This window comes from Onychomys torridus, chromosome 20 (genome assembly GCF_903995425.1).
Source record: "Onychomys torridus chromosome 20, mOncTor1.1, whole genome shotgun sequence".
In the NCBI taxonomy this organism is placed as follows: Eukaryota; Metazoa; Chordata; class Mammalia; order Rodentia; family Cricetidae; genus Onychomys; species Onychomys torridus.
The window spans coordinates 8,548,125-8,570,542 of NC_050462.1; the positions used below are offsets into that span (position 1 = coordinate 8,548,125).

Consider the following 22,418-nt stretch of genomic DNA (forward strand, 5'->3'; position numbering starts at 1 on the left):
GATCAAAGCATATTATATGCATATATATGTAATATTTTTTTTCAAAGCCAAACTTTATGCTTCCACACCTACAACTTGCTCTTTAGGGCTTACAAATATCATTCCTCTGATCTGTGCTGCTGGGTAAACATTGGGGAAAGTATCTTGGAGTCCTCACAGATGAAGGGCTTCTTTAAACTCTGGCTGCAGCTGGACCTGTGTCCCTCTCATTATGGTCAGATAACATGGCAGTTATGGTTTCTGTACTCTTGTATGTGCAAGTTAATTTTTAAAGGCTCCTTGGGAAACCAGTCCATAAATACAGTTATGACATCCAGAAGCAAGAATGTAAATTGAAAAAATCCACAAGGCTAAAGCTTTAGCAAGGCACCAAAAAGAAGAGTACTATTCTATTTGCTTAATACACCAATTCTGTCCATATCCCAAAATACTTGCAATTTCTGGGAGCTAAACAACTTTATTCAACTTCTTGACCGCTTCACGCTTATTTTATTTTCCTTTAATTTTTATTGAGATGCAAATATCAACCTTAATTTGAAGTCAGGAATTTAGATGAAAAAAAAATTTCCTTGTTAAAAACTTTCCTTGCTAACACATAAATGCTTGTATATGACAAATGATTGAACTAGAACTGATACACTCATATAATTTTTCCTTGCTTAATGCCCTGACAAGAGAATATTGTAGATTGTATATTACCTCAGAATTTCTTTTTTTCCTTTTTTTTTAATTATTATTATATTTGTGTTTTAATTTTACACATCAGCCATGGGTTCCCCTGTCCTCCCCACTCCCACCCCCATTCCCACCTTCCCCCTATCCCCTCCCCTCCATTCCCACCTTCCCCCTATCCCCTCCCCTCCATTCCCATCTCCACCAGAGCCAAGACTCCCCTGGGGATTCATTTAAACCTGGTGGACTCTGCAGACTGAGCAAAGTGTCCCTGTGTAAGTTCAAGGTTCCAAACAGCCAGCTCATGCACTAAGGACAGGTCCTGGTCCCACAGCCTGGGGCCAGCTGGGGGTAACCCAGACTCAGAAGGACAAACATGGTATGTACTCACTCATAGTAGGATACTAGATGTAAAACAAAGATGACTAGACTGCTACACAACTCCAGGGAGGCTACCTAGAAAACGGGACCCTAGGAAAGACACAGGGATCACCCAATGACAGAGAAATGGATGAGATCTACATGAACAACCTGGACGACAGTGGGAGTAATGAAGGGCAAGGTTTGAGGGAAAGAAAGCTTAGGGGAGCAGGAGATCCCAGCTGGATCAAGAACAGAAAGGGAGAACAAGGAATAACAGACCATGATAAATGAAGACCACATGAGAACAGGAATAGGCAGAGTGCTCAAGAGGTCCCCAGAAATCCACAATGATACATCCTCTGTAGACTACTGGCAATGGTCGAGAGAAAGCCTGATCTGACCTAGTCTGATGATCAGATGGCCAAACACCCTAATAGTCGAGCTGGAACTCTCATCCAATAACTGATGGAAGTGGATGCAGAGATCCTCAGCCAGGCCCCAGGTGGAGCTCCAGGTGTCCAATTGTCAAGAAAGAGGAAGGACTATAAGAGCGTGAATTGTTGAGATCAAGATTAGAAAAGCACAGGGACAAATAGCCAATCAAATGGAAGCACATGAATTATGAACCAAAGGCTGTGGAGCTACCTCAGAATTTCTAAAGCAACAGTTTAGCACTTTAGGGGAAAATAAAATAAGAAAATAGAGTATTTCTTAAATTAATCTTACAGTTCCACGAGAAGATTTTGGTGTGCCATCAGTAAATGTATTTGATAATTAGAATATACCTCTGCAAGATTGCATCCCCAAAAGTCACTTTGGAATTTTAAGTAAGCTGATTTCTAAAAACACCTTTAAGTCAGGCATAAGCCTAAAGGGGTCCCTAGAAAGGCAACAAAGTAGCAAACTGGAGAGAGGGAAGCAGAGGTCTGCGAGGATGGGAACAGCGCTGCAGAACATGGGCGTGCTAAAACAGAGAAGGCACAGTCAGCTGGGGGTTCTGGAGGTGCCCAGTGAAGTGTGTGCTCTTTGGGTGGCCCAACAGTACCAAGGGCACTTTTACATCGTTTTATAAAAGCAGTCTGTTTTCTGTTTCCTCGAGTTCTGTTCTAAGCTATGCACTAGCACAACTTCACTGCTGTGGCAGCGGGAGCACACGCTCCTCACAGAATGTTTCCAAAGCTGACTGATGGGAGGAAGAGCATCCCCTTCCTGCTAGTGCTCAGACTTCTCTTGACGCTCACTTGGCACCAATTCCTTGTGATGTGAGCATATTCGGTTTTATGTCTTCGTCCCCCTCCTCCCACCAACAAAGAACTCCTTAAAAGCAGAGATCCGTTAAGCCCCGATTCCCTAAAACTAGCTTTGGTAATGTCGGAGATGGTGGTCCTCCTCAGGACGGTGGGCCCTTCCCCACACTATCGTCTGCAGACTGGTTGTTCCTCCATTTTCATTCACGGCCGGAAAGTCAGGGTCCGTCTGAAAGGCTGGTAAGCTTAATGTGCAAAACTTGGCCCTCCCTCCCTCAGCTGCCTGTTCAGGGTGTTAAGTGAAGCCTTCCTCAGACTTTACAGAAGCTCTCTACCGCTTTCACACATAAAGAAGGTTGAGAGCGGCATGCTGTTAATGACTGCCTATATTTTGCCTGAAATATCATGATTATAGAAAGTGTATTTAATAAGTGAAACATAGCCCAGGGCCAGGTAGAAGTGAAGCACATGCTCTACCACTTAGCTACACCTCAAGGCACTCTCGGTGTTTTTAAAATAAAGAAACCATAGGGAAATAGTGAAATCCCCTCACTTTCTGAATACTATAATCCTGGTGACAGCTAGTCTTTTGGGATACTGCTTTATATCTTTAAGTCAAAACGATAAAGCTTACTTTTTTTTTTTTTCACATACAAGACATTCCTCTTTTTTGAAAGACCACGACAGCAATTACTGTGTCCTTCTTACAGAGTACTTAGGAGAAAACAGAGACACTGGGCTACTGAGGTGTAGTGCTCACCATCAAGCCTGAAGACCTGAGTGTGATCCCCAGATCACACATGCTGGGGGAAGGGAGCCAACTCCTACAAGCTCTGACACCCCACAGGCATGTGTGGTGCATGCACACACACACACAGTTTTTTAGAGAAATAACAGAGGCAAGATCTGTAAGACAATACTCTGTTCTCATTTGACATTTAGGAATATACTCATTAAGTAAGAAAATTTTCATTAGTATTTTATAAAGACTTAGGACAAGAATAAAAAACAAAGAGAAAGCAAGTAGAAAAAATTTTTTTAAGCAAGAGAAAATAGTAATAAAATCACTAAGAAGAACCTGGTATTCTGGACAGGAATATTCACAATAGGCCTGGGACTTTCTTATACCAGAAACAAGAAAACACTCCCAAATCGTACAGCGCATATGGACAAAAAGACACCCGAGCTACCTTAGTGGGCTCCTCAATTGTAGCATTAAAGAACAGCACATTTCAAAGCACTGAATCAACAAACAAAGACAAATAGAAAATTATGTATCTAGTTTACTTCTAATGGAGCTCCATCACACCAACTCCTAACTTGAGAGGGGAGTTTAAGCAACGACCTTCACAATTTTAGAGAACTGTATTTATCCCATTAGACAAGGTAAACCTTTGGGTGACTGAAGGTGATTAATGAAGACATTACAAATAAAAAACTCAGGGCTCTACAAATGCTGGGAGAAAATAAATACTGGAGTCAGGCAAGGATCATCACTGCATGCATTAAAAAACCCACTGGGTAAAGGGTTGCTGGGAAACAGGATTGCTAATGTAAAGCCAGAGGACCTTCTCACAGGTCTTTGGTGATGATTGCAAAGTGGAAACTAATTTTTATACTAGAGAGATCAGCCAGTTCAGTACAGCCTGAACTTCTGTTTCCTGACAAAATATTAACACTAAATCTTAAGTTATAGCCTTTATTAGTGATATGGCAAATAAGGGACAGGGTAAAGAACAGCAGAGTATTAAGGAGACAAAGGGAAAAAGAAAATTAGGGAGTCCTAAAGACTAAAACAGTCAACAGAGACAATAACTATTCTAGGAGCACATGGAGAAATTAGACATTGGCTTTATCCTTCATTTTCAGGAAATGCATGCTGAAGAATTTCAGGCATAAATATGGCACAGGATTTTGGTAACCCTTAAATAAGACAGAAAAAAGGGAAACACAGGGGTAAAAAAGTACATTATGCCGGGCGGTGGTGGTGCACGCCTTTAATCCCAGCACTCAGGAGGCAGAGCCAGGTGGATCTCTGTGAGTTCGAGGCCAGCGTGGTCTACAGAGTGAGTTCCAGGAAAGGCGCAAAGCTACACAGAGAAACCCTGTCTTGAAAAACCAAAAAAAAAAAAAAAAAAAAGTACATTATTAAATCCAGGAAGTGAGTAAGCATTTAGTTGGAAACAGTGAGAGGGTCTGTTCCTTAAGGTTTAAGCTGCTTAACACCAGACTTCAGAAGAGTCTCTCTCCTGAAAAATTGGGAGGAATTCATGAAATGGGTTAACGTTTTTGGAGTAGATGGCCATGAAAGTGGGATTTCAAAAATACATTCAATAAAATTTTGCCAACATTCTTAAACTCTCATCGATGGTGATTCTATTAAACATAGAAACTTTTATAAACACAGCTCATGGTTAGTTGAGGCAATAGTATCTAACATAATATTCAGCTAAAGGCAAATCTCATTAGGGCTAACCAGCAACCATACTAATTTTGAGTAGTATGTACTACTCTGCCATAGAACATTATCCATTATGGAACACATCCTCTTAAGAGTCAATCATATAAAACAGCAGATGTGAATTTTACTTAATAGGGTTTTTTTTTAAAAAATCCGACAAGCTGAAACTTAACTATATCTCTGGCACTGTGGATTGTGCCTGTTTGCTCAGGGTGGTTGGTTACCTTGGCCCAAACCATGAAGATTCGGATTAAGATGACACTTTTACCAATCCCAATGTAGTATCCTTTACAAATTCAGCTTTATTTAAACAACTTTAAAACTTGGAAAAAAGAAAAAAAACAAAAGTGATAACTGCAATGAATTGACAGATTCGTGATCTGAAGTGGTCACATCCTGCTTTAATTGGCTGGCAGTGTTAACAGTACCTGTTCACCATCCTGGCTGCATTTCACTGGGGATGCTGGTATGTAAGAATTAGTTTCATCATTTACTGCACACTGTGTGCCAGACAGAAAATCCCGTAGCTGACTCTGTAAACAATACACAGTACAATAAAGGTATAGGAAACAGAATATTATGTTACATAAAATTCTGCATATTGTCACAGATGCTCCAGTACCAAAGATTACTGGACATCCGTGGACAAATATAAATGAACATAACATTTTCTTCTGCACACTTCTGCAAATTCTCACAGATCCTTTGAAACTGAATGATAAACTATTACCATGGTTGGGAAGGGACATTCCAGTTCATCTTTTGCTAAATAATAAACATATTATAATTCAATAATAAATTATGCCTAAGGAATTGTATAATATTTAAGAGTCCAGGAATTGTATCAGGTTATATCTATGTATCTTTTCTCATAGCCTAGGCCTTAAACACTAATCATCGGTACACTCTCTTCAGCTAACGGCTCTAGTTACTGTGACAAACATGTTGTTATTTGGTCACACGCTCAGGTGTGGCCCCTCCTGGGGCCGCTAGCATTTTCATGTAAGACCCCTAGCTCCACCTCAATGTTCTTTCAATTTGGTGTTTGTTAGGATACTAATTTTTGTGTCAATATGCCTTTTGTATTTGGAAGTCATCATATTTTTCTCTAAGTTGTCATGAAAACAGCTTATTTTTCATAAAAATTAGTAATTACTTGGAAGTATTTGCCTTTATATCATTACATAATAAGTTTTTGTGTTTCTTTATATTTTCCTGTTTTATTTGAAAAGTTAACAGATTTGCATCATTTTTATAACTGGTAATTTTATAACCTCTTACTAATTATAAAAAAGGAGCCAACTGAACAGTCGGTTGACGCAGGAGGAAGTTCATAAAGGTTACGAACGCTGAAACCTCTTACACAGCTGATTCCTATCCCACAGAACTGGAGCAGATGAAATGCTGGAGTGTCCCGACAACTGCAGGGGTCCGCCTGCCTCTCATCCGTTCGTGGTAGATATTTCCCGAGTTTCTCAAGGTTGGTAACCATTCAAAAAATGCCTCTACTTCTGACACACACCAGAGGAAACACTTTCCCCCAACCTGAAGCTTCAATATCAACATCGCCTGCCTCTTGGCACCTCCTAGACCTTATACGCCCTGGGCATCTAGTGGGGGCTGTGAACACGCCAGTTTTCAGTTTCTCTCGGGAACTGTGTTTTCTGAGTCTACTCAAGCAACAGGCTTTTGCCTGCATCTCAGGGAAGAGCCAGCGCTCCTGCCCCTACACCTGAAGAAGGGGTGATAAAGCAGAGGAGAAAGGATGGAGAGGGCAGGTTAGGGTGCTTACTGTTTTATAAAAAAAAGGAACAAGCGCTTTTGGATAAAGTGAGTGGTACAAACATTTATAAGAGTAATGCCAGCTTTACATTTAGTGATCATGTGTCCAAAAAACACAAATGTCTATGCCCTGTGTGGACCTCGGAGAAGGCCTCTGGCTGGTCTTCTACATTAAACTGAAGCTCCTGGCTCACGGGTTTCTTATTCTCGGCTTCAATCGTGAGGTGGTGCTGCGTGGCTTCCTCAAGGTTCTGAAGTAGACCGATTTCCCACTGCCTCACCCGCTCCATGGCAGCTGCCAGCTTCGTAGGGTCTCGCCTCCCCCTGCGGGTTTTGTGGAAAACCTTGGGCAATGCTGAGTTTTGAGAACCGCCTCCAAGGGACTCTGGCTTCCCCCGAGGATGTTGGGCCAATGAGGCTGACATTGAGGGATCCTCCGCAGGCACTGACAGGTCCTGGCAGGGCTTTGACTGTCCCCGGGGCCGCTTGGAAGCCCTGGAAATCGGCTTCCTTTTCCTAGAGGCTGCTGTGGCGTTGACCTCTGCCGTGTGGATGGGGATGTCCTGGGAAAGATCTGAAGGCATCAGGCGTCCACCTTCCACACTCTTCTCACAAAGGTTCAGGGCATCTCCTGCAGGTCTCTGGCTACAGCTAAGTGTAGTAGCTTCCTCAGGAGTCCTGTGCTGTCTGAGTCTTTTTGAGCGCGGCCTCATCAGGAACAGTGAGCCCTCTCTCCCACCTGCAGTCAATGTAGGAAACTGCACCCCGGTGTCCTCGCTGCAGCCTGGACAGTTGGTGCACGTGCTTGTGCTGGCCCTTGCTGACACTCTAGCATCAGTGCGTCACTCCCACGGCGCCCCCGGCAAGCATGGCTTCTTTATTAGGTAAGATCTAGCAAGGCCTGAGTTTCTGTGTTATCCTTGAACAGTTCTATGCTTTTAAGGCGTTGTTCCTCCTCCAATAGCTCTTGTTGACGGGAATCCTTGACTGGGTTGCTGTTTCTCTTGATGGGCTCCTTCAGGCTCCCTCTGACATGACATTTCTACAAGTTATGAAAGGTGCCCTGGTCTCTCTGCTCCTCTGAGCAGCCGAGCAACCATAGAAGAAAGTACAAAAAAGGCTGTCAGCCACCTGCTGAGCAAGTCTGTGTTCTCCCAAGCCTTACTAACAGGGAATAATAGAACTACTTCTCAGCCAGAGAGACAGAGAACCCTGCCTGCCCACAGGTACCATCTGTGCATCTTGCCCAGAGGGTTCACAGATCTCTGTGCCTAAGCTCTTCTGAGATCTACACCTCTCCTGGCCTTAGCTCTCTGATACTCTCTGGCCACATCCTTTAAGTTCATGTGAAAACAAATCTGTCCCACATCTCTCTCCCTGATATTCCAGTTAGAATCCAAAGCCTTATATGCTCCCAGATAGAGAATTATAAACTAGGGAGTAAAGGTTTAAGTTACCACCTCTCCAGAACTACCACATCTTTGTTTATCTTAATTCCCAGTGATATCTGCGTTATTTAAACTACAACAAATATGAAACAAAGCAACCTTATTAAGGCCATGAAGACTCAAGAGCATGAAAACCAGAACTATTTGGAATATTCTGATATGTAACTTTAAAGACACAGTCCAAACTAATTAGGGGTACATTTAAGACACTTTTGAAAAACCCAAGATACGTTTTGCTGTACAATTCCCTTGCTGGTGGAAATTCTCTTGGAGAAAACAAGTATCAGAGACGGAGTTGTTAGAATTCCAGCGTCTTCTTCATGAACTACCATCTTGGCAGCTTTGGTTTAATTTTTGGTGTTCTACAGAGACACATTAACATTTGCAGACTATCCTCCACATAGCTAGCCTAAAGAGCAACCTTTACATGTCTCATTCGCTCAGTGAGGAAAAGCGTTAGAGAAGCCAAGATGGAGAAAGCACACAATGAAACAACGTGCCCAAGACTTCAGGCATGTTGTCTTTTTCATTTCTACAGCTCAGTGCTCACAGACCGTCAGCTGATAACATCAACTATGTGAGAGGGCTAGTCAAAAGAACACATGTGCAGGTGTGCTTGAAGAAGTTATAATAGGGCAAAGGTTTGCAGGATGCACCAATGGAGAAAAGACAACAAGCCGCCCAATATCCATTCTCACTGACAGAATGTCTGCCGTCCCCCGCTGCATTGCTACTGTAAACAGACTATATTCTCCACACTCCCTCAACTAAGCTTTAAGCAATTTGACTGAAGCAAAAGAGCGGGTTTTCCTTAAAAGCAGAGTGCCATTCCCCAGTCCTGCTGCCTCCCTCCTGCAGAGAGCAATGCTGGACGGTCAACAGCTACCTTTGGCCATTTCATAGGGGTGAAATAGACCTCTATCTCCACATACATTTTATACTAGCCATTTCTATTACAATGGACTTAAATACTATTCCTAATTATTCCATGAGAAGAGCTTAGTATCTCACAAAATACAGTAAATAATTCCTCCAAAGTCCAGCTATAGTTGTTTATTCAGCCATTATCAACGTGTACTTATTACTTTATTGGCACACAGAAAATATTAAAGTATTTTCAACACTCAAAAAATAAAACCTGCACATATACAAATAGATTCTAAAATAATTTATCAATTCTAATACAAACAAATCTAAAGGACACTATAGCTTTTAAATTTATACCCTATTAAAAATAAATATGCTTATACAATGAAGGCTATTATCTCATAGACATTATATTATTCTATTCTCTAATAGTAATATATGGCATGTCTATCTAAGAAGCTATTAAATCATGTAAAAGAACTGTAACAATCATTTTATACAATACACACCAAATAAACATATACATTCAACAAAGAAGAAAAAAGTTGTAAACAGGCAATCTTTGATCTCATTCAAAAAAACCCTATTATTTGGAACTTATTTCTTTGCCAAATTTTTATCTATTAAGAAAAATGTTCTTATGTCAAATAACAATAGCATAAGCCCAACAAAATTTATCTTTTTTAAAGATTTATTTTATATGTATCAGTGCTCTATCTGCATGTACATCTTTATGCCAGAAGAGGACATCAGATTCCACTATAGATAGTTGTGAATCACCATATGGTGCTGGGAATTGAACTCAGGACCTCCGGGAAAGCAGCCAGTACTCTTAACCACTGAGCCATCTCTTCAGCTCCCAATAAAACTTACCAAACATATGTAACTTTCAAGTAAAAACTAGCCTTTAGGTAGCTAAACTTTCCATTTTTAACATGATTGAAAAAGAAAAAAATTAACTTATTAAATCTTTTACTTCTACCCAGTACATTACTACTGAATCAAAGACTATAGCCTCTGCCTTCCCCCATACTTTTAAGACTAGTAACTCTATCTATAGTTTCAAATAAAAGTAACTGACTAAACTTGAATTTGATTAAAGTAGAATTATTTTTTAAAATACTTACTGAAGAGATGGTGTTCTCACAATTAGAAGTCAAGTTGCTACATTTCTGATAAACATCAATCAGATCTAGCATATTACTATCCTTCAAGAAATCATCATATGCTTTCTTAATGTCTTCATAGTGGTCAACCACTTTAACACTTTCAGTGGGCAAGTTCAGTTTTTCATGTAAGAAGTATTTCCATGTCAGTAAAACATCGCTGAGAGAGACTGTAAATTCTCCATTGTGCTGAAAGAGATACAAAAAAATAATGGATAAATTTGAGTGCTTGACACTTCAGTGTCCATTTATCTAGTGGCTTATAATTGATATGAGAAATATAAATAGCATGCTTTTATAGTAAACATAAAAGCTGTGAAAATTTGATAAAATATATACAAGTAGGCAAGTTGGCAGATAAAAAATTTGGTAAATGGGGTCAGGAATGTTGAAGTACACCTTTAATCTCAACACTTGGGAGGCAGAGGCAGGAGAATCTGGGTTCAAAGCTAGCCTGGTCAAAAGTACAGAACAGCACAGAAAAATCCTGTCTTGAAAGACAAAACAAAAATAAATAAATAATAAATAGAGAAAGAAAGATTTCATAGATGTATAATCAATGTTTCCTCTCTCAAAGTCCACTGTATCTTTTACTTAAAGTAAAAGGATGGGTGCAAAATAAACTGTACTTAGCTGAAGTGTTTTTAATCTCTTTATATTCCCAATGCCATGATGAATTCCCACATAACAAAACATATTCCAAGTACTGTCTTTAAAATTCAGTCATAGTGTTCAGGTCATTATTATTATGACTTATGTCTATTTTGTTACTATTACAGAAAAGTATCAGTGCAAAACTCGGGGCCTGGAAAGATCTTTGTTTCTTCCCTGGTCCTAAATACACTAAATTACAGTAACTAAGTACTAAAAATCAAGTTATGCTTATTTCTATGAGTACTCATATGCCATTAGTCAGGCAAATTTATTCTTTTATGTTTTGGCTTCTGTTTTTTGTTGTTGTTGTTTCTGGAAGAAACCGAAAGATTGTGATCTGACTATATTAGTATGTAGTTGATAAGAGACCTAATACCATTACCAACAGGTTGCAGGTCAATATTTATCTAATTATAAGAGTTTTCCTTAAAGTATCTCGCTGGGTAGCAACATGATAAATTTTCAGCGGATATGCTAAAGGCTTACTTTTTATTCAATGCATCTTTTTCCCACATAGTATGCAAGATATTAATGGTGACTTCCAAAACACACCAACCTTAACTTATTAAAAAAAATTCTAACTTCTCATTTTCAATTCAGCATGAATAAAAATATTTTTTAATATCTATATGTGGGTCTGTGAAATGTAATATGTGCTGTTTAGCACGATTAAGTTTCTCCCAGTTTCTGCTAACACTGAGACTTTTACTGTAGTTCCTTTTAAAGAAGGATAGGTAATTAAGTAGTTAGCCACTGTTATTCTCTGGAACTAAATCTTACTTAATCAAGAATAATTCAAAGAAATCGATGTATCCAAAACAACATTTATAAATATATATTTGAATTATTAAAAATCTGTATCTTTCTATATTTTATGATAACCAGTCATATATGTTATTTGAGATCCAGATTTAAAACATTGTTTAAAATGTCTTTTAAAACTTAACTCTTTATTTAGTCATACTGAGACAATAAACTGTCTCTACTATCTTAGGGTAGAGACCTGTTATATCACAAAAATTTAAGTCAACTAGAATATATGAAGCTCACTCAATGACCCCTACCATTAACTTTCAAACTTTAAATCTAAAACCCAAACATAAGCCAGATAATTTCCCAGCACCATATCAAAAATTAGACATTTTAATACTTCCTAATCCCTTAAAGGTTATAATCTAGTACACTTTTAAGAGATATAAAACAAATTCAGTGAGTTTCAACACTAAATTGATTTTTCTCAAAAATTTCCAAAATTTTTTTAGTATAACAATTTTTTATACTAGAAAAAAAAATAAGATTTCTTCCCTAAAGCAAACATACAACTTATTCTCCTTGGGTTGACTAGAGATAGTTAAAGTGAAATTATGCAAGTTCATGATCTCGTATATTACTTGATTAAAAGTGTTTCATACTGGGATTATAAAAAAAAAAAAAAAAGAATTAAAGCCAACTAAACAGGCATTGTAGATTCAGTTTCCATCAGGTGGCCATCATGACAGAATATGCTGATTCAAACCAGTAACAAAACACGCCATCTGGGCCGGGCAGTGGTGGGTCATGCCTTTAATCCCAGCACTTGGGAGGCAGAGGTAGGTGGATCTCTGTGAGTTTGAGACCAGCCTGGTCTCCAAAGTGAGTTCCAGGACAGGCTCCAAAGCTACAGAGAAACTCTGTCTCAAAAAAAAAAAAAGAAAAGAAAAGAAAACATGCCAGCTGACTAATGTATGAAGCAAGGAAGGACAAATGTTCAATTCTTTAATTCTCTATGGACATGAGTTATATTTCATAAGAACAAAATGAAAAGCGTAACAATTACATTTCTTTTTGAGAACTTCATATATCAATACTACATACACATTATCCCTGCCCCTTTCCCTGCTCCGACTTCTCCTGTGCCCCCAAATTCATCATCTTGTCTTCATTATTGTTACACACACATATGTGCTGGCTAGTCTTGTGTCAACTTGACATACAAACTAGAGTTATCTGAGGGCAACTCACCTGAGAAAATGCCCCAGAGGACACAGCTGTAGGGCATTTCCATAGTTAGTGATTGGTGAGGGAGGGCCCAGCCAATTATGGGTAGTTCCATATCTGAGCTGCTAGTCCTGGGTTCTATAAGAAAGCAGTCTGAGCAACCCATGGGAAGCAAGCCAGTAAGCAGCTCCTCTCCACAGCCTCTGCATCAGCTCCTGCCTCCAAGTTTCTGCCTGCTATGCCCAGATTGTGGAGACCCCCAAAAGACCACCACAGAGACCAAATCCCACATATAAAAACAAAGAGCCTTTATTATCTTCAAGCTCTGAGTGTTGGACAGACAGAAAAACCTGAGCTCAGGTGGGGTAGAGTTTTTATCATAGCAGAGGTTGGGGTGAGGGGATTTCCAGGGTTCAGGGCCCAGATTGGCTGACAATTTTCTAGGGGTATCTGTAAAACAAAAATAGGTGTGTGCTAGACTCAGGGACATCTGGCCACCTATCTAATGGTTGGAATGTTTGGGATGTTGGTATTAGATCCTCATCCCTGGGTGGATCCCTGGGTGGTATCAGCTTAAGGCTTTTCCTGGATCTGGGTGTTGCCTGCCAGTAAGCCTGTCACAGAAGCTGTGTCTAGGCCCCTAAGCCTGTCATGGCAGCTGTGTGGTCAAGCTGTTTTGGGGCCCTCTACACCAGCCTGTTTGAGTTCCTGTTCCTGTCCTGACTTCCTTCAATAATAAACAACAATATGGAAGTATAAGCCAAATAAACTCCTCAACTTGCTTTTTGATCATGGTGTTTCTAAGAGGGCCAGGCAAATATCACACCAGTCTGCCCAAATAACTCAGTTAAGAACTAGGCCTCGGTCCCTGCTTCTTAGAACTGAGCAGGCAGTTTCTGAGGAAGTGCCATGAACAAAGGACAATCTATCTCTAACACCCCTGACAGCAAGGATGAGGAGGCCTGGTACCTGTTATACCAGGCCTGAGCCAGCCCCCATAGTCAGCCTGAGCCACAACAGCTCAAGGTGATAGCCAAATAAGGACAAAGCCTGGACTTGTTCTGCCCCAAAATGGAAAAGGCTGTAGCTTTAACCAGCACCTGACTAGCCCCAGCCAATTAGAACATACTAATATGATTGCAACTTGCTTAAGCCAATTATATCTGAAATTACCTAGCTGCCCTAGGAACTCCCCTTGGCTGTGATTAAAAGGAGCCCACATGTCTCTCTTGGGGTCATCACCATTTTGCCTCTGTGTAAAATGGTTGGCCCCAGCATGCTGGAATCTTTCTCAAAATAAACACACTGACTGATTGCATACGTGGATGGTGGTCTTTTGTGAGACTTCTCCAGGACTCTTACAGTTTCACCATAGCAACAGAAACCCTAAGGTAACATACATATGTATACACAACCTAATAAGTCAATTTAGCATTGTTTGAATGTACATATGCCCAGGGATAACCACTTGGTATAGGGCAAGCTATGCAGAAGCTTACACCTGAAGAATACTGATTGTCCCTCTCTTAAAAGCCATTGACTTCCCATCTAGGGAAAAGACTTTTGGAATTTCCCTAATTCACACTATGTCAGAGTTGTAATTATGCAAGTCACATTCAGGCAAGCATATTGTTGGGTGCAGTTTGTCTGTTATACCTAGAGGACACTATCTAGTGGAATCACACATTTTAAGAGCACTTGCACTCTGATTATATATCAAAATTAGTTTAGGATGGTCCTACTTTTAAGTAAAATTTAAAATTTTAATTAGCTTGACTTCATTTGGTATCATTAGAGAAAAAAAGCATTGGTTAATTAATTCTGTGAACTTGGTTATGTAAGAAAAACCCAACTCTGTTTCTCTGGTTATAAATAAGATTGTACATCTATTTTTGTCTCTTTCCCCTTTCAAGGTAAAGTAATTCTTGAAATGGTGGTCAGTAAATGTATAATGTTAAACCTGTTTATTCTTATTTGTTAGGTCATCTTTGAATCTAATAGTTTATTGTGGGTACTCTAATAATTGCTTGGTACGAAGTGATTAAGCACCTTTGCTTCATGCAATGAAACATAAGTTACATGCTTTCACCTCATATAAGGTGACAAATATCCTGTTACAGAGTAATTGTCAGACAGATTCGAACTCTGAAGACATTTCTAAAGAAAAGGCCAAAACAGCACCTGCTCTCCGATGAAGTAAAAAACATTACCATAGCATGAAGTCAAAGGTCCCCAGTGCAGAGATGGAGCAGTGGGCAAAGCTTTTGCTGTGCAAGGATGAGGACCTGAGTTGGAATACAGGCACTGTGTAAAGCTGGGCAATTAGCCCTGTCTATCATCCCAGAATGGGAAATGAAAATGAAAAACTGCTCAGAATAATTAATCAATGAATTGCCAGTTGAAACAATGAGATTTCACCTCACATCTTTTAGAAAGGCTCTCGAAAAAGATGAAATGTTATTCATTTCCCCTTTTCAGGACTGACCATTTTATGAAACTGACTACTTCTCCCACTCTTAGCATTGCTTAGCTGCCTGCAGTTTTCATCTAAGATTGAAGCCCTAGTGACCTCTGTCCACTCCACATTGGCAAATCCATTGGTACTGTCCTTGTTCAGGTCATATGGGTAAGACTTTGTAGACGTAGCCTCTGACATTTCTAGGAGACACAATCTCACAGCAAAATCTGTGATTTTGTCTCTTACAATCCTTCCTCCTTTTCTTCTGACATGTTTCCTGAGCCTAGATGGATATCCTCTCCAGCATTTGATGTCAATCTTTTATATTTTGGCCATTCTGATAGGTGCAGAGTTATTCTCTAAAGACATCTTTTTGTATATTTAGTGTTTGAATATGTTCTGTAAGGTATTTCACAGCTTTTAACCATTTATTTGCTTGTTTATACAGATGAAAGGTAAATATTGAAGATGTGGAGAAAGAAGAACTGCTATATTCTACATAGATATGCAAATTAGTACACCCTTTATAGGAAAGCAGTGTGAATGTTCCTTAAATATTTTGAACTATATGCACCAAACATATATACATTCAATTTCATAAAACAAGAACTACTATATATACAGAGACTAACCCCAAACATAATAGTGGATTATTTCAATGCCCTATGCTTATCAATAGACATGGCAGCTGACAAAAAATAAACATCTGAGTTAAATGACATCTTAACCAACACAAATATCCATAGACCACTGACTCTAAATACTACAGAATGACGAAGCTTTCTCTAAAATCAGTCATAGCAGGGCACAAAGCAAATATCAGCAAATAAAGGAACACTGAAATAACTTCTGTATTCTGACCACAGAGAAACAAAAAAAGAAATCCACAGCAAGAACAGCCTCAGAACATACACAAATCTCACACATTTTGAACACATAATTAGATGATGAGTAGGTTACTGAAGATCCAGAAGATCCTAGAAATGAATGAATATGAAAACAGCATAGCGAAAGCTATGGGATACAATGACGTCAATCCTAAGATGGAACTTCATAGTTATAGCTACCTATACTAAAACACCAAACAGATTAAAAAGAAATAAAAGTGCATGTTAGGGACTTGGGAAAACAAGAAAGATCCAAACCCCAAATCAAGAAATAGAAATAATTACAAGTAGAGCAGAAATAAATGAAAAGGAAACTTTTTTTAAATGCACAGAACTGATGAAACAAAGTGTTGTTTCTTTTTAAAAGATAAATATTCAAAAACTCTTAGCCAAACTAACAAAAAGAGAAGACCCATGTTAATAAATTTAGAGATAAAAAAGGAAATGTTACAACAGATAGCAATGAAGTCACTGGATGTAACTTAAAGACTTACATTCCACAGGCCTAGAAAATCTCAAAGAAATTGGTGGAGATAAGCAATTTTAAATAGATCTACAGCAAACAAGGAGAAAAAAGCAGCTATAAAATGATTTCTCAACAACCAAAAAGCCCAGGCCCAGACAGATTCACTGCAAAATTCAAGATGGAACTTAATGAACTGACATGGATATTTATCAAACTATTCCATAAAATTAAAAGGAAAAGGAGTCGATGGAACTGTTTTTATGAAGCCAGTACTATCTTGATACCAAAACTAGAAAAAGATACAACAACAACAAAAATTACAAACCAATTTCTATGATGAACATAGATGCAAAACTTCTCAATAAAATATTTACAAATAGATTTAAAGAACTCATTAAAGATCTGTCACCATAGTCAAGTTGGCTTCATTCCATTCATTCATTCATGAGATGCAGAGATGCTTCAACAGAAACAGTCAATAAGTGGACTGACTACATCACATGAATGGACCCATGGACAAAAATCACATGAGCATCTCATTAGATGCAGAAAAGGCATTTGACAAAATCCAACATCTCACTATGATAAAAGCACTAGAGAGACATCATAATAAAGGCTACAGAATAAAGTACACACAAAAAAACAATTGACAACATCATACTAGGTGGGAAAAAATTCAATTTTCATGAAAATTGCAAACAAGAGTATCCATTTTCTCCACGCTTCCTTCAGTGTTTGAAGTCTCTGCTAGAGCAGTAAGGGAGGAAATAAACAGATACAACTACAAAGGGAGAAGTCAAGGTGTCCTTATTTGCCAGTGATACGATTTTATACAAAAACAAAAACAAAGTACCCGGGAACCACTCTGTTGGCTCAGCTGGTAAAGAAAGGAGCTTGCCACACAAGACACCTGAGCTCAGTGCCCAGAACCCACAATTTAGGAGTGAACAGATTGATTTCCACATTCACAGCATGGCACAAGTGCATTTGCCCACACATACACATACACATACACAAGTGCACACACACATGCACACAAATAATAACAACAAATAAAATATATTTTTAAAGATCCTAAAAATTCCATCAGAAAGCCCTTTCACTTGCAGCAAAATGGCAGGATTCAAACTTAAAACAATTAGTAGCCTTCCTATTTACTAATGGCAAACCTGCAGAGAAAGATGTACTGAATGAACAGACTTATATCTGTAAGTTGTTCCACTCAAAAACGTTTACTATGTACAAGTTAACAATTAAAAATTCAGTATTGAGGGACACTCTCCAAATAAATGACTGCTAGTCCGACAAGTGTCAGAAGTATCTGTCCTAAAGGACAGAAAGGCTGCTCACAATAAAGGACATAAGGACATACCAACACAATTCCCTGATCTTGGATTAGGGAGAGTTTGTTAGAAGTCCTGATGTTCTAAATGAGAAATGTCCTCCCAGGGTCACTCATTTGAACACTTTGTCCCCTGTTGGTGGCACTATTTGGTGGAGATTATAGAACTTTTAGGAAGCTGCAGCACTGCTGGAGAAATTCGCCACTGGGGATGTACTTAGAGAGGGACAGCCTCACTCCACATCCATTTCACTCTCTACTTCCTGCTCAGGCCATCTGCTGCCAATATGGACTTCCCCTCTGGAAGCATAAGCCAAAATAAACTCTTCATACATTGCTTCTGGTCACAGCAACACATAGTAATGAAAAAACAAGGGTCTATAGTCCAATTTCACTAAATGGTCTTTAAAGTATAATAATCAAAATATACACAGGCAAAAGAAACTAACACTAAGACTAAGTGCCAAATATCGTAACATTTAAAAGAATGTGTAAATGTAGCAAATGTTAGTATTCTGCCCCACCCCTTGGAAATCCGCCCTTTGGAGACCCGCCCAGTGTACAGAGGTAAAGTCTCCTTTAAGAAAGGGAACTGCCCCTCCTCACCTCCATTCCCAGGAGGTGTATATATTTCTCTTCATCTCTCTAGTATAATAAACTTATTTCATGTGGATGCAGTGCCTGGGGTATGAGTGACTGTCTGCCGCTGAATCTGCCTGGCACGTTTCCCTGCACGAGTGGGATACCCTGGCCCAGCACAATATCCTAACAGCAAATGTTAGTAATTTGTGAACTATAGAAGGCATGAAGGAATCAATGTACTATTCCTTCAATTTCCCATCAATTTAACTTTTATTTCCAAAACACTAAGTAAAATAAGTACTTACTATTTCAATTTATCCTTTAACACCCATAGCTAAAAACAAAGACTAGAAGAACTGGACATGCAAACACCACCACCCACTTCTTCAGCTACCCAGTCCCTTTAAGATTTCTAAGCTCTCACGGGTAGCACTTCACATGCTTACCCCTTACTCCTTTACATAGTCAGTCCTGTTCCTTCCTTTATCTCCACCTGTCTCTCTTACCAAATCAAGTACTTGGTTTCAGAGCCCCATGTACTTCTCATAACTAGAATTTGTATTTATCTGCATAATGTCTTCTTCACCTTTGAGTGACAAAGCAGGATTCAATACCCCAGCTCACCATTCTAACTGCAATACTTAATACAATGCCTAGAACACAGTCAGTGCTTAAAATACAGAGCTGTGGGCTGGAGAGATGGCTCAGCGGTTAAGAGCACTGGCTGTTCTTCCAGAGGTCCTGAGTTCAATTCCCAGCAACTACATGGTGGCTCACAACCATCTGTAATGAGATCTGCTGCCCTCTTCTGGCCTGCAGGGAAACACGCAGGCAGAACATTGTATACATAATAAATAAATACATCTTTAAAAAAAAAAAAATACAGAGCTGTGACTGCAAATGCAGGCCTGCAACCTGCTAGGCTGAAGCAGGAGTAACAAGAAAAGCATATGCAAGGACCCCCAAGGTGGGGATTTCCTGGCACCTTTGGCAAACAGCAGAGGCTAATTACAGCAGTTTATGTGACATTCCTCATCTTTCCCATCTTTGCCCTAATGGTACATTCCAGATGAAGCTTTTTCTGCTTCTAAAACTGCCGCACCCTCTCCACCTCAATCCCTACTACTCCTCAGCTTGCATCTATATGTCCCCACTGCATTTGTTATGATCTAAAATGCTCCTGTTTTGAGTAGTAGCTGCTCTTTTCCACAATATTAACTTTGTAACATCAGTGTCTCAGGTTTCTATTGCTGTGAAGAGACACCATGACCACAACTCTTATAAATGAAAACATTTAATTGGGCTGGCTTATTATTATTATCATGGCAGGAAACATGGTGGCATGCAGGCAGACATGGTGTTGAAGGAGCTGAGAGTTCTACATCTTGATCCTCAGGCAGCAGGAGAGAGACTGAGCCACACTAGGCCTCAAAGCCCCGCCCCTCATAGTGACACACTTCCTCCAACAAGGCCAAACCTCCTAATAGTGCTACTCCCTATGGATCAAGCATTCAAACACATAAGTCTATGGGTGCCATATCAATTCAAACTACCACCATCAGGGAGTAAATTGTTGTATTCCCAATATTTATAATAATATCTAAAACATAATAAAAACTCAATAAATATTTTTAACAAATACATAAGATTTAAGTTGCCAAAATTCTTCTCCATTCAAAGTTATCTACATAGTGATTTAAATAAGCAAAACTTCCAACTTTACATGCAAAGGCAAAACTGTTAGAATTTTAATATGAAATGTTTCCCATGGTTTTATGCACTGAACACCTGGCCTCCAATGTGTCACTACTTTGGAAGGTGCTAGAAACTTTAGGAAATGAGGCCAAGATGGAGGAAATAAGTCACTGGGGGCATGATTTGAAGGTCCCTTTCTGTCTGCCTCCTACCTATCATGAGTCGAGAGGTGGTTACCATACGGTGTCACTGTCAGGATACAATGCCTCACCATGTACCCTGAAGTAATGGAGCAAGGACAAATGAATGAATTAAGACCTGAAAACCATGAGTCACAGTAAGTTCATCTCTTCCTTTATTTCCCTCAGGTATTTGTCATAGTGACAGAAAAACAAGGTAACTAATACACTATCCTTTGATATAAGACTATAACCATGCTAATTTTTAGGTGTTAAAATAATTTTCCTTTTTCAAAGAATGGTCATATTATATAATAATTGTTTTCTTTTTCTTTTTCCTAAATGTTTTTTATTTTCTGTTAATGTCTAATACTTTTTGAAAGTTTATTGGTCTGTGAAACTAGAAGTCTGGAAACTACTGATATGTCAGATTAAAATAATTCATAAAAATGTCATTTCACTATCCATCCCAAGGTACTGAGGCCAATGTACTCTTCCATAGTCCAGCCAGAATCATGATCTCCCTGAACTCTACTTCAGAACTGATTTCACCCTCCTCTAAACCCTCCCTTCTTTTTCTCCCTTCCCTAAATCTTCCTCTCTTTCTATCTAGGATCTATCTAAACACAAGAAGCCTTTCTTTACCACCTTAGCCTGCATTTAACCCACAGCCATCTCTAGTGGAAGGTCAATGGGCCCAAGCTCCCTCCAACAGAGTCACTTTGTAGAGATTTTCTAAAAGATAGTTTCTAGCAGGTCAGTGAAGACTGGATTAGGGCAACAAGGCAACAACTTGGGTTTTTTTATATGTTGGCTGGTTGTGTGGTTAGTAGTGCTGGAGCCTGAAATAGCACCTCCTATGTGCTAGGGAATAACTCTACACTGAGCTTTCTCCAGACCTTTTTTAAATGTTATTCTGAGACAGAGTCCCAAAGGGCCAACTCATGGGCTGGCCTTGAACTTCTGACCCTCCTGTCTGTCTTTTGAGTAGCTGGGTTTACAAGCCCGTGCCAAGTTCCAATGAGCTAGTTGTTGTTTTTTTTAAAAAAACTTCCCAAATGATTTTAATGCATAAACTGATTTTTTGTTTGTTTGTTTTTCCAGACAGAGTTTCTCTGTGTAGCCCTGGCAGCCCTAGAACTCACTCTATGAACCAGGCTGGCCTTGAACTCAGAGATCGGCCTGCCTTTGAGTGCTGTGACTAAAGGCATGCACCACCACTGCCCAGCCTAAACTGATTAAGAGTACATACCCCAAACAACAGTGCTGAACTAGACATAAAATATTTTACATTTAATAAACATTGTATGTGCTTCTCTAGAGCTTCTTTTAGAAAACAAAGGAATAACTATTAAATTGGAATACATAAAACCATAAGAGTTGCAGATTTAATCTTTATGTTTTTTCATTAAATATCAAATGTGCACATTCCATGTTCAAATTATACATATGAAATAATTTAATAAATCATTTCAGATGCTATTTTTTTTTCAAGAAATTCCAGCTGCAGTATTTGACACAGATAAGCAGAAGCATCTCTGAAACAGCCTATGATAGGAGACAAATATTGCAAAGAAAATGATCTACTTAAGCTCAAGCTTATTGGAATAGGCAGCAAGTGAGATTCAGTCTTTACAAAGTTAAACTAAATATAGTTTACTAACCCGCTTGTTGTTTTCTGCCATGGAAAGCTGTAATGCTAAGAGCATGGAGTCTGGACCACATAAAGTCGTTCTCTCATAGTTACAAAGAGCACGCCAATTCCTCCTAAACTCTTTAATCATATCCAAGACAGACATCTGATTAAGCACAGCCATTCTCTTAAAGTAGAACAGAATACAATGTTAAAGTGACTTGTTTTAATTGGAAATTAACATTTAACATGTGTAAGCAAGCATGGTTAGAAAAAAAATAAGTAGTGAACAAGAGGTCATTTCATATTTACAGGATTGCTTTTAACTGAATTTAGGAAAACAGAATAATACAATTTCTACCTAATCATACTTCCCTCTACTTTAGTGTTCTTAAGCCAAATCTTTTGAAATAACAAAAATCCAACCTTCAATTTTGAGTTCACATAAAACAGACATGCAAATTCTGAAAATTTATAATTATAGACACAGACTTCACTAATTAAGTCTGTATTTTAAGATAGTTATTTTGAGAAAAATA

At 39.0% G+C, this 22,418-nt stretch overlaps 1 protein-coding gene across 7 annotated transcripts in view; it reads right to left on the reverse strand.

Moving 5' to 3' along the window:
- Window positions 1-22,063, reverse strand: part of LOC118571182 (PARP1 binding protein) — a 52,544-nt gene extending 30,481 nt beyond the window's left edge. For 5 of the 7 annotated variants that reach the window (XM_036170122.1, XM_036170125.1, XM_036170124.1 and 2 more), the window contains exons 1-3: window positions 21,911-22,063; window positions 9,968-10,195; window positions 5,172-5,276 (exon numbers count right to left, since the gene is read on the reverse strand). In XM_036170122.1, coding sequence (XP_036026015.1) covers window positions 5,172-5,276; window positions 9,968-10,195; window positions 21,911-22,063 — 486 coding nt within the window. The remainder of the gene's footprint in view (window positions 1-5,171; window positions 5,277-9,967; window positions 10,196-21,910) is intronic. The other 2 variants (XM_036170126.1, XM_036170123.1) reach the window with 1 other exon arrangement.
- Window positions 22,064-22,418: the final 355 nt, after the last annotated feature.